Source organism: Rhynchophorus ferrugineus, unplaced genomic scaffold (assembly GCF_030347505.1).
Source record: "Rhynchophorus ferrugineus isolate W39M unplaced genomic scaffold, kcgeb_rfMv2 rfM10, whole genome shotgun sequence".
In the NCBI taxonomy this organism is placed as follows: Eukaryota; Metazoa; Arthropoda; class Insecta; order Coleoptera; family Curculionidae; genus Rhynchophorus; species Rhynchophorus ferrugineus.
Genome location: NW_027472589.1, coordinates 29,266,861 through 29,280,438, shown reverse-complemented (window position 1 = coordinate 29,280,438; position 13,578 = coordinate 29,266,861). Strand labels below are relative to the sequence as shown.

The 13,578-nt window shown below is 35.4% G+C and overlaps 1 protein-coding gene across 2 annotated transcripts in view; it reads left to right on the top strand.

Moving 5' to 3' along the window:
• unc-13-4A (BAI1 associated protein 3) overlaps positions 1-13,578 on the top strand; it is a 233,402-nt gene that overhangs the window by 166,547 nt on the left and 53,277 nt on the right. For both annotated transcript variants that reach the window (XM_076416392.1, XM_076416393.1), the window contains exons 10-11: positions 10,404-10,516; positions 10,581-10,749. In XM_076416392.1, the coding sequence (XP_076272507.1) occupies positions 10,404-10,516; positions 10,581-10,749 (282 nt within the window). The remainder of the gene's footprint in view (positions 1-10,403; positions 10,517-10,580; positions 10,750-13,578) is intronic.

Genomic DNA, 13,578 nt, shown 5'->3' with positions numbered 1-13,578 from the left:
CATCTAATACATATATTATCGAAGGACTTGAAACTACAATTAATAACACAAGTATAATAGTTTGTAGGTTAGATGTATTTTCTTTACATTGAACTCTCTTGCACACCACCAAGAGGTAGAGTTTCTAGGCGCGTTTTTTTATGTAGTGGTATCCCCTGGAGGCCTAATCCACCTAATTAACAATTATATATCTGAGAAAAGCATTTCAATTTCATTTGAAAGCATATTTACCCTTTTACGTTTAGTTCTTGTTTCCTTCGATGGTGTGTTTACTTGTCAAGTCATTTTGGTCTCACTGTAGATTTTATTTCTTCTACTACTATCTGTGTAAACCATTCTTCATAAAATTAATCACTAAATTCTGTCTAATACATTTACCATATCCACAAAACAGTTAGTATTCATTCTCTCCTCATACGTTGTAACCTAATGCTCATGTTTAATTTTGAACAATTAGAATTATATCTGTGCACACAAATCTTTCACGCCCTACAATACCATTTTTTACAGTTATATTCAATTAATTATGTGCAAACCTTCAGCTGTTTCCACTCTTATCACTCTGTCTCAGAAATTTTCAGCATTGCACAAAATTATCACATATCCTGAAAGTTTCCTTCAGTCACTTTCACTTTCCGACTCACTGTCCAATTCAATCACTAAACTATTAATTTCTAATATGTCTAAAACATGTTTGTAACTTTTACCTTTTTCCATAATTTTGTTTTGTCTTTACACTTTTTTTGTTACTGCCTTGCCACAATGAACCATTTTGAAATATTCAAGTTTCATCAAGATGCACAAATTCAAATAGTTTATCTTCCTTGGTCTTACTTTATGCCTTTAAAAATTGATTTATTTTTAAGGTAATGTCTGGAAGTTCCATTAAACCTCTCCGAAGGTTATCTTTACATCATTTAAATCCTATGCTCTGTAGGAGTGCATGAAACGATGTCTTACATGCATCAAAAATCTGCATGTCCTTAATTCTTTCATGTATACTTTTCAGACAGACAATTTTCTCTAAAATAATTTTGTTAAATTATATTTATATCGATAAAATAGTTTGTATACTTACTGTTTTATTCCAGTACCCACACTAATATCTAGCGCGGCAGCAACCTACTAAAAAACATTTTCAATAAAATTGTAGGAACTTATATTATTTAATATCATCAATAATTACCTCTCTAACTCTTAATCTCTAAATTTTCCGGCAAAAGGGGGCCTCCATTATCTTGTTCCTTTTAGAAATAACCTATTAAAGCCGCAATCAATTTGTGACCCTGAATATCTATTGTTTTCGGCGTTTTCAGACAAAGTAATATGATATATTGCGGAGCGACTTCAAATTTATCAAAATAATCAAAGGGCTAAAATAATTTATAACCTGTAAACAAACATAACAAATATTTTGAATAATTTAGCGTACATATAACAACCGGACGGCGACCAGATGTCAGAAAATTCTTGAAAGCAATAGTAATAAGGGGTTTAGTTACTCTAACCTATAAATTATTGTGGCTGTATAATTAACTGTAGTTTTTAGATATGCTGTAATGTTATATTTGTTAACATTTTTGTTCAATTTTTTTATTTAGATTAGAATTTTTTTTATGCCAAAGCCAAATTGAACTAAAGCTCAGAGTTGATGCTTGACTCAGTTTGACGTCACAAATATTCATGACGCATTACTAAGAAAACTATAGTGTAAAGTTAGTCTTAACTTTACCTTAAGTACTCAGTCGTTTTGTTTGTATCTTGATGGAAGTACAGCAGACCAAAAACATTATTAATAGTATCTAATGTAAGATCTAATAGAAAAAAATTTGATTTGGATTAATTAGTAGGTAGAATGTCATAAGAGTGTTTTTATCAAGCATGTGCCAAGCTTAGTATTTTTATGGGATATATAAAACTTGATGTTATTTCCTCAATTTAAACTGGGACAAGGACTTCCAATTATATGTGCCCTCCCCCTCACTTCTCAAATTACGGGCGCGAAAAACATTTTCCTTCGAATAAATCAGAGCACCTTCACCGTTTCCCCGTACACACCTACACGCCGATCCCCGGTCCCCCTCACCGTTCACGAAAAGCGCAGCTCTTGGCGCGATTTCTTCTCGAGATTCCTCCCACGTTAACAAGCGACAGAACAAAGAGCGTTATTACCATGCAAATTTAAGAACTAAATGCTGAAAATTCCTTATTGATCGTTTCCTCGCCGGTGGTCCCCGCGCGACGATGATGATGACGGCGAGAAGGATTTGATTTTAATGAGTTTTCGTTTGGATTTAGGGCCTTTCGTGATTTTTCGGCGGGCCTTTAATTATGGCTCCTTATAACGGACGAAGATTATTAGCTCAAGTATGAATGGAGAACAGGGCCGGGATACTATAGAACAATAGAAATAAATCGGGCGTTGTATTGCAGTTGTGTATTAATTATGATTAATCACGGATTCCGAGAGGTTTAAATGAAATTAAAGCGAAATATTTGCATTTATGTAAAAGAGTCGGTTTTTTGTCTTTTCGTTTTGCTATTATACTTATACGGATACTAACGATCCGAAGAATTAAATATTCATGAATATTTTTTATTGTTGAAAATGGCTCAATACATACCAGGCGTGTCGGTAATTCCTTTCCGTTTTTATTCACTTATAAAGCCTGTCATATACAGTTCATCCAAAAACCTTTAGTTTTTGATGTTGATGGTCCTTCCATTTTCAAATGAAAATGAAAATTATTCTATGCGTATCCCAAAATACAGACGCCAAAAACTTGGTAGTCGACTATTGCGTTTTCCCACGCTTTGGGGCGTGTTCATCGTGTGCAGTCCACTCGGATGACTATCGATTGGACTTTGGAGTAAAATGATGGAGCCATGTTTCATCTATTGTCACATATCGACGCAAAAACTCTCAAACTTCATCTTCAAACACTGCTCCGAATCAACATGTCGTTGTTTTTGGTCAAAAGTGAGCTCGCGCGGCACCAACTTTGCACAGAGCTTTCTCATACCCAAATATTCGTGAATGATATGATATGCACGTTCAGTTGATATCTTTAGCGTGTCTTCTATTTCATTCAATTTCAATTTAGGGTCATTCAAAATCATTTTGTGGATTTTTTAAATGTTTTGGTCGATAACAACCTCTTTTGGGCGTCTACTGCGTTCACCGTCTTCGGTGCTAATTTCGTCACGTCTAAACTTAGCATATCAATCCTTGATGGTTGATTTTTCTGGGGCAGATTTTCCTTGACATCAAGCCAAGTTTTTGCTTCAACTGTATTTGTTCCCTTCAAAAAGTAATATTTTATCAACACACGGAATTCCTTTTTATACATTTTTTTCACAATAACAAAAGTTGCTTAACTCAAAATGCTATAATTCACAAACTAATGATTCGACAGTTGTCAAATTTATACACGCATCTAACTGAAAAATATATCTATTTAATTCTAGTAGCGCCATCTATGTGTCAGGCCGGGGACTTTTTAATTGAACTGTTTTATTGAACTTTTTTCTAAACCACCTATGGAGGCTTCCTTTATCTAAGTTATAAATATACATCTAAGTAATGTATTTTGTTGTCATTAGAGAACATTTTACCTTTTTATGTTTAGTTCTCCATCTCCAGTGTTCCATCGTTGCTGTGTTCTCTTGTCGAATCATTCTGATATCACTGTATTTCTCCTTAGTTCTTTCTATTACTATCCGTGTATATTTTTCTTGATAAAATTAGGTTTAATCACTACATTCTCCCTAATTCATTTGTCATATGATAATGCTGGTTGTAGGCTTCTTTTAGTGTTTTGATTTTTTTTTTGAAAAATATAATCCATTACTCATTGAACCATACTACATTCTTCTTCTTCTTCTTCTACATTCTCTGTCCAGGTTTTAGGATCGTTATACCTCATCTTTCGCAAATTAGCTTTGGTTTGCTTTATGAAGGGTTTCGAAATCGCAGGATTTCCATGAACATCAGCTTTGTGGAGCTTATTTTAGCAGTACTATTTTTGTAGAAATAATATTGCTCAAGTGATTATTAAGTTCTGCTGTCACTTTGCCGCGGTAGTTTTATGTTGTCTGGCCACAGTCCTTTTTAATGTTCGTCGTTCTCTGTCAGTTAACTTTGGGTTTCGCCCACTATTCCTATGATGAAGCTTTACAATATTTTGCCACCGATTGTCGTTTCTTCGAAGTCTGAACAAATCGTATACAACCTACAAAACTGGTGTGTAAACTGAGCAATACACACTGCGTATTATTTGCACGAAAGCAGTACTTCCAACATTAATTTAGTGTTACAAAATATTATTATAAAAATCATCATAGTCAAAGCAAAAGAATATTAACCAAATTTCCACTGAAACTAACAAATAACATCCAAGTTAACAAACACGTGTATGTATAATCCAATCTGAAACAAAGTAATAGTGCGTTGGTGATTGATCCGTATAAGTCCTGACGGTCTTGCTGATACGTCACTCAGAACCGACGAAAATTGTCCGGGAAAGTTTTTGCTTAACGTCCCATAATTTCGTCCGAACCGAGAGGACCTTTCCAGGAACACGGGCGTCTGGATAATTCCTCGGGGATTAACTTCAAATTAGGAGGGATGTCTCGGTCGGAACCGTTTCGGACGTTAGTTTATTTACCGAACTTGGATTTTGGTAAACTTCATGACAAAAAAATCATATACATATATATAATAATATATATATTTTATTATATATATATACATTTTGGTTGTTTCTGTTCTTTTACTTTGTGTTGTTAATTGTCAGCATTTGGTCATAAGCCCAACACAAAAAAGTTTCATTTAGTCACTTTCAATAGTACAGAGAAACGGTACACTGCAGAGAGAAACTTGCCAGATAGTATCTTGCTGATATTGAAGACCATGTGGATGACTACTTGGAATCAAGTCAATGAAAAATCAATTACGAACTACTTCAAAAAGAGTGAATTTAAAGTTCCATGGAATAATGAAAATGATGACTTACCACTCGCCTAACTTGCTAAGGCCCGGCAAATAGTTCAAGAAGAATTCAACTTTCAAGGGACTGAGTCCTAAGGATTTGTTACGTTTGCCGATGATTTAGCCGTCTGTGGAGAACTAACTGATGCTGAAATTGCCAGATCTGTATTGCCAGTTGCTAATGAAGAAGCGGAAGAATGCGAGAAAGAACAAAATAGAATTAATCAACGTTATTTTACTATAAATGATACTCGTAATATTCTAGGTATGATAAAATGTGTATTTCTCAAATAAGGTTGATCGTTGGCATCAAAAAGGTAACTAGATGATCATCTACGTAATGTTGAGGTTAATAAACAAGTTTTCTCACTTATTATATCGAATATATTCTAATTCCATTCAGTTTCATTATATCAAAATAGTACTGTATATATGAATAATACATTCAATCGATATGGACTATAAGAATAAAAAATATCAAGAATTAAAACTACGTGACTCTTATACGTCCTGTTATTCTGTATCCCATTGCTCAGATAACGCAATTTCGGGTTAGTGCGGCAATACTCGAAATTTAACAATTCCGACACCATTATCTTATGTGATGTGGCATTGCGGAATACTGAACGAGACGAGAAAACGCCTATAGCCCTTGCCAGCGGCCTATAGTCGAATGTTCTCTATTTTATTATTTTAGTATAATGGATATTTCTTCGCATAATAAGTTCGCCCATTCATATTGCTTAATGAAGTTCACAAATATTAACTTGGCAAACAGCCCCCGAGTTATTTTAACGATTCTCTCAAAAGTTTCGTTAAGTTTCGCGATAGTTCTTCGGTTTTATTTAAATCGTAAAAATGCAAAACATTACGGAACTTCTTTGTATTTTTACAAATGAAATTTTAGTTATTTAATCTCTTGTAGACATTGTTGATCAAAATACGTAGGTGGTCCGACAAGTACTTATCCTATTAAAGAAAAACGAAAATATTGAAAAAATGTCGATTTATTTCTCAACATAGTCTCCCTACAGCTTTAAATACACTTGATCCAGACATGCTACAACTTCTTTAACCCTTCTGGAAAGTACGTTTTCTCGAGGACTGCAAGTGGCGGCAATAACATACCTATCCGACTGAAATTTCTACCCGACGAGTGATTTTTTCGAGTTCAAAAACAGAAAGAAGTCGTACGGAGCTAAATCTGGAGAATATGGTGGATGGGGCAGCAGTTCGTAGCCCAATTCGGCCCAACAATTTGACCAGAGTGCGAAGAAGTGAGCCGGTTCCAACTAAGGCCGTTTTTTTCTGCAATTCGGCGTAGAATCGACCCAATAATTTGACCTAGTACAGCCCTGTGACTGTTTTATCCTTCTCCAAATAGTCAATGTAGATTACACCTTGTGAATGAAAGAAAACGGTGGCCATCACTTTTCCAGTCGATAGAACAGTCTTCGCCTTCTTCGGAACACCTTTGCGGGTATAATCAACTTTTCAACTGTTCTTTGGTGCCTGGTGTGTACCAGGGGATCCATGTTTCGTCGACGGTCACGAAACGATGCGGAAACTCCTTCGAATTGCGCTTAAACAGCATCTAGCACTGCTCTGAAGTGGTCTCACAGTTGCGTTTATTGTCCGAAGTGACTAAACACGGCACACATCGCGCCGACAGCTTTCTCAAGTCCAAAATTGTATGCAGGATATGACCGACGCAGTCTTTTGAGATGGCTACTGTCTCAGCTGTCTGGCGCATCTTCAATCAGCGATCTTTCAACGCGAGATCGTAGATGTATGTTATGTTATCCTACGTGGTAGCCGGCACCTGGACGTGGTTCATCAAAAACCGACATGCGACCACGTTGAAACTCGATAATGCAATTTTTGATGAGCGCCATCGAAAGAGAAGAGTCACCATACCGTTCAAGTAAAATAATACACATTTATTAATAGTAAAAATGTTTTACTGATCCTATATATTTTGGTATCGCCTATTTAGTCACTAAATTTTAGTGTGAAGTTTGCGGATGCTACTTATTTTTTACTAAAGAATCTAAGTTCGCGGAAAATGACGCATTCAGAGTGTCCACTTCAAGTCGGTTTCCATATTTATTTTTAAGATAAATTAGTGTTCAAGTCCCAACTTCACATCTATAAATTGTGACAAGAGGTATTAAAAAGTTGTTGCTTGATGAGCTAATTTTGTGTGTTCTTGACGACGAGACAACCAAAGATCTAACAATGGACCTGTGTCAAATATATATTTAAGTGATGTGTCAGTTGACAGTTGAATTAACGAATCTACATCTGAATCTGGCGAATTAGTTTCGGATATAACTTGAATTTAAATGGATTTCTTATCCAAGCTTTGTTGCTATCAATTGGAGGAATATATTCTTGAAGATTGCTCTACAGTCTTAGTAAATGTTCTTTAATTTGACTTAAGATAACTTTTGGCAATGCAATCGTGTTCACTCATTTTGTAATTCACTAAAATTACAAATTACTTTAAGGTTCCATCTTTCTACGCGTTGTGCTCACACATTAAGCTTTTTTTGCAGTTTCCACCTGGTTGCACCTTAAATATTATTACATTGTTACCTTACAGTACCATATTTAAATTGTTTAAAAATTCAAAAATACCAGATATGGAAGCCCTTTTGCCAACCAGTTGTCATGAGGCGTTGAGACTAACTACTTATCAGTCCGCCCTCGTATCATTTCATTCCGTTTATCGACGTCTTCTAATGAATAGCCTATTAAAAGGTTCAATTGCCGACATTACAAGAACCCTAATAGACGTACCGTCTGTCGGCATTTTTTATAACGGCCATACCGACACAATAAAGACGTTTTGATCGCTCCTGCAGCGCCAGGGAATCAAAAAATAAACCCTAACAGCGGCCCGTCGAACGAGACCGGTCGTTAAACGAGCGGGAGGCGGGAGGAGGCAACTTTAAAAAGGGAGTTGAACTTTCCTGCCCGAGTCCCGGTTGATATTTGGCCGTTATTCGCGGTACGTGGTTGTTAAAAGGGCCGTTCCGCGCGCAAGGCCCCTAATAGACTTATCTGTTCGATATTCCAAAGGACAGATGCAAAATATATTTTCCGGCATCACTTGGGAATTCAGGAATTTCCACGGTGCCGGCCTTATTTTTCCCGGGATATGGAATATATTAGGGTGAAATTCGATCAATTGTTTTTCTGTTAATGGTCTTCGGAATTCCTTCGCCCTGTGAGGTTTGTGTCCGAAAATTAAGTGAAAATCGTATTAAGTAAACGTTTGAAATTAATAAAAAGACGTTGAACAATAGGCTTTACCCCTTAATTATACGTAATATCCACTAAGAAATAGATGATGAAGAAACTAGATAACCCAGTGAACCCAACGAAGACGCGGCAGGCACGTGACAGCCATGACGTGTCACGTTTCGGTCAATGAAATTTAAATAAAAAATAATGAATGAATTCGGAAAAAAAATTATTAAATAAAATATAATAAAAATTTAAAAATAAGTATAAACATATTAAAATAAATATATGTAATTATAATAATATTAATAAAGTAAATTTATTTTAAAAAATAAATATAAAACATAAATCCATCAACTTAGTAGGATCTTTATATATTCTATCTATAGATCTATATATATATATATAGGTCCTCCTTTTACCAACTAGGGGTTTATCTGTACTGGACCTACAGTTTAACGTGGGCTCCAAACCACGGTCCTCCACTGGCTAGTAACCAATTTAGAAATCATCCCAGAATACATCCGTCTTATTCAGCCTGATTACTGGCGCCATTGGGATCATCTTCCTTGTCGGATTTTGCACTCTTGCCCAGGATAATCACAAATATTAAACCATCACGAACATAAATTTACGACCATGCCCCAGCAGGAATCGAACCCGCGACTATCGCAGTAGTAGGTGGACCGTCCTGTCGCCCTTACCACTGAGCCACCAACCCAGCTTAATAGGATCTATTAGAGTTGTGTCTTTTTCTGTGACTGCCTGCTTCGTCCGATCAAACATAAGGGAAATTCCGTTATGATTTGGACAGCTATATCGTACTATTCAGCTGGTTCTCTCATTCGCATCACTGGCACTCTTAGTGGCAATGAATAACTCAACATTGTCGATGATGAAGTGCTCTTTATGACTAGCATATTGCTGCCAAACACTGCCCTATTCCAGGATGATAATGTGCCAATACACATAGCTTAAAATGTTCAATCCTGGTTTCAAGAGCATCAGAATAAGCTCAGACCTCAATATGATTGAATCGTTATGGGAAGTTTTACAACTAAGAAAAAAGTACATTTCTATCTTTAATATCATTGAGACAATTGGCGCCTGACTGAGCAATTGGCGGGTTCTCCACGTCTGATACATTTAAGGACGCACCAAGAGGGACTGTTTATTATAAGGATAAATAATGAAACAAGATTTTAATAAATTATTTTATTTAAATATTATTTAACATTAATATAAGACATTTCCAAAATACACCAAATAGCACTATCTAATCTAATCTGATAACTAACTATAACAACTTATAACATCTTAAATTTTATAACACAATGCTCATATAAGTAGTACTATTAAAAAAACAATATTTCAAAAATATACTTAAAAACATAAAGTTAAATATACTGAAGTTAATTACATACTTGATTTTGATTCCTAAACCTTCTTTTATATATATAATATAATATATTTATATATATTTTATATATATGCTATATAGTTTTCGTTAATTCTAATTTTGACCATTATATTTGGCAATAGGTGAATAGGTCAGAGATAGATTCAAACACAAACGAATTAAAATAAGTTTCTGGTTCCATTAAATATCATTTAATCAATTTTCCAACTTCCCAATTTACTTACTTTGAAAAATGTATATATGTTATATTTGTACTTATTTCTAATTATTTTCGAAGATTCTAATGTGAGCTGAACAACTACTAATTCCAATTTTGAATTTGTAACCATATTTTGCAATTCGATGGATATTAAGTTTAATTCAATTATCGATGTATGTTTTAATAAAAGACTTTTAAAATTCTTTTTAAATTAATAAATATAGGCTAATTGGTATGAAAACGTGCTCTAAAACAATATTAATAATATTAAAAAAAAATTCGGGTACCTACCACATTTTATTAATTAATAAAATATTGACAATACAAACACAAGTTTAAAAAAAAACCTGTAGTTAATTACTGTATTTCCAGGAATACCTGAGTAATTACTAGAATTATTCATTACCTGAATATTTAATATGAAATAAAATAACACCGATATAATTAATTTACAATATTCCGATCGATTTTTGCCGATACTAGTTAATGAAGACCCGTTCATTATTCATACGTTAAAATTCCTAAAATTTCGCGTTTATTTTCAGCGATATCGACGACATCAACAGCGACTCTTTGCACTTGGACATCTGGGACCACGACGACGAGAGCTCGGTGCTGGAAGCCGTCAGCAAACTGAACGAAGTAAGAGGTGTGAGAGGTAGGTGCGGAAATGATGAGCTCGAATGGAGGTCATCACTGATTTGTTTCGTGATCTGTCGTAGGTTTGGGTAGATTCTTCAAACAGGTCTGTCAGTCGGCTAGACAGAGCTCCCAAGACGATTTTCTCGGCTGTGTCACCATACCTCTACAGGACATTCCATCCACTGGGTTGGAGGGGTGGTTTAAATTGGAAGCGCGATCTCAAAGAAGTTCGGTTCAAGGACGTATAAGGTAAATATTTATCTTTATCCACTGCTAAACTAAATATTGTCTTTTTTTTCATTCTATTTTTAACATTATGATAACATTTTCCATAATTCTTATTACTGGACATGTTATTATGAAGTGCACTATATGAAGTTTACAATCAAAACTATTTTCTTAACGTAGTAGTACTCGCTGTTTGTTATTGTTAATAATAAATTGTTACTGGTAATTCCCAAATAACCTACAATTTGTTTTTACAATCATTTGAAAACTAGAAAAAGTCATTGGTCCTTACTTAGTGTATACAGTAATAATGTTTATATAGTAATTAACACTACACTGTGAAATACACTTCAGTGCACTACACGAGATGAAGTGGTTTTATCTATAACGCATGAGCTGAAAAGTACCGGGTCTAACACATAGATGGCGCTAGTTTTATTGCATTTGCCTCTCTTTCAGTTTCAACCTTCAAAAAAAGTTGTTAAAATTTCATGATATGTCAAACCCTTCTGACGACAGGCCTATCAGCCTAATTAGTTCAGTCTCCAAACTTGCTGAAAAAGCGATATTAAACGCATTAAACGATTTCACAGACGCACATCACATACTCCCGAATGTAGCAAAATCGGTAAAAACATACTTGGAAACATTAAAATGGAACTGCTACCCACCAAATTCCCCAGAGCTTGCCCCTTCTGTTTGCTACTTATTCCGTATATGAGTCGTGATCTGTCTGAGCAGCCCTCCACTTCCTACGCAGATACCAAAAAATAGGTCAGAATCAGTAAATTACCGTTATCCGTAAAGAGATGGAAAAAAGTAGCGGCTATCGATGGACAATACTTTGGATAAATAACATTGTATTGGTTTTTGACAATCAATCAAGCTTCAAATTGTAAGAATGTTCACCGAGTCAGTCGGTCGAAATGTGTGGCTGTCGATACGATTGTTTGTCCGAACACTCACTACTATTTTGTGGAAGGAATCCGCACGAGAACTCAAAACACTGCCTGAAGAAATACTTGTTTATTTCGATTTAAATTGATACATGTGGTCGACGGGAGAATGGCAAGATATTAGGTTAAGGTACAGGAAGTACGGTAGCACTGTGGAAGTGGTACTGTTACAAGGGGTTAGAGAAAAGAAAAGAGAGCGAGACGTTACCGTGGTGGTCTTTTATAGCTAGGAACCGCATGGTACCAATCCACCAGCGTTGCCAACCTTTGACTTTGATGTAGGTGAATGCGTGGTGGCCTAAAGGTTTGTAGCGGATGCAATAAACATAAAATTAAATTAAAATCCTTGAAAATTCATTTATAAGCTCAATAACATCAATACGAGGGCGTAAATCATTGTTAAGCTTTATGACACCGAAAAAAATCAACTCCTACTACTAATGGATGTCACAAACAATGTACTCGAGTGAATGAAGCAGAATTTAAAAAATACCAGCAAATACTTTCCGTGAATAACATCGAACATCGACAGAATTCTACGCCTCCTCTTCTACGCTTAATCTAATCCGGGCTGGATAAAGAAAATCGAGGTTACCGAGAAAAAAACAGCTTCCTAAGAAAATTAGCCGGGAAAAACTCGATTTCCTCCTCCCGACAATTACGGTTTCGTGATCTCGGGCCGCAGTTCGATTCGCTCATTTCGGCCGCATTGTCGTGGGCCTCTCGTCCTGACGAGGGTTACCGGATCCGATACGCCATCGGGAATGCCACCGGAAAAGCCTCGTGCATATTTTATCGAGTCCCCCGTCCTTCGACGGGTTCCGGAGCAGACGATTCGGGATCCAGTCGGCAGTTACCGGCGTTGCTATCGTCGCAGGTCCCGCTTCGGACCTATTACCGACGAATTAACGGGGATTTCCAGTTCTGCACGCTCACTATTTAATTATCCGTGTAATGTAAATAAGTAGAATGTTTTTCTGCAGTAGTAGAACAGCTACGGCTATTTAGACTCATTATGAAATCATCTTGGTTTGATATTTTTATTCAAGATTTTCTTTTAATTATAGTCACTTCAACATTTTAGTGTTATTTAGTAACTTAAACGTATATTTATTTAATTAGGACTCTGTTATATATTATAAAGTATGGTTAGTGAAGAAAAACAAAACAGAATCAAAATACATAAAATGAGATAAAATATAAATAAATATTATACATTTGATATATAATAAGTGGAATATATAACACAGTGGAGACATAATTCATAACACGTAATATATTAATATATTGAGACAAAAGCAGTAGATGAAATTTAACGTAAAAGTTATAAAGATAATATAGTCTGGTTACTCCTAAATAAAATTAAATATGAGATGAAAGATTAAATAGAATATTGTATATGATTTTCATGTAAATAATTAAAAACTGTATCGTTGCAGTTTGAAGTAAAAAGTTTCCAGACTTCTAGGTAACAAGTCAATTGAAAGTCTTCGACTTACCATAGTAAAACACATTTTTTTGACAAAATTAGTTTTTTTATTCAACATAATTCCCTACAAGGGTGATACACTGATTATAGCGACCCTCCAACTTTTCGATGCCATTTTTGTAGTACGATTTGTCCTTTCCTTCAAAATAGGCCTCTGTTTCGGCGATCACCTGTTAATTCGACAAAAAGTTCTTCCCAGCGAGCATTCTTTTGAGATCTGAGAACAGGGAATAGTCGCTGGGGGGCAGATCTGGAGAATACGGTGGAATACGAGGAAGCAATTCGAAGCCCAATTCGTGGATATTTTGACACGGTGCATTGTCTTGGTGAAGCAGCACTTTCTTTTTCTTCAAATACCGCCGTTTTTCGGCGATTTTGTCCTTCAAACGGTCCAATATGTAATAG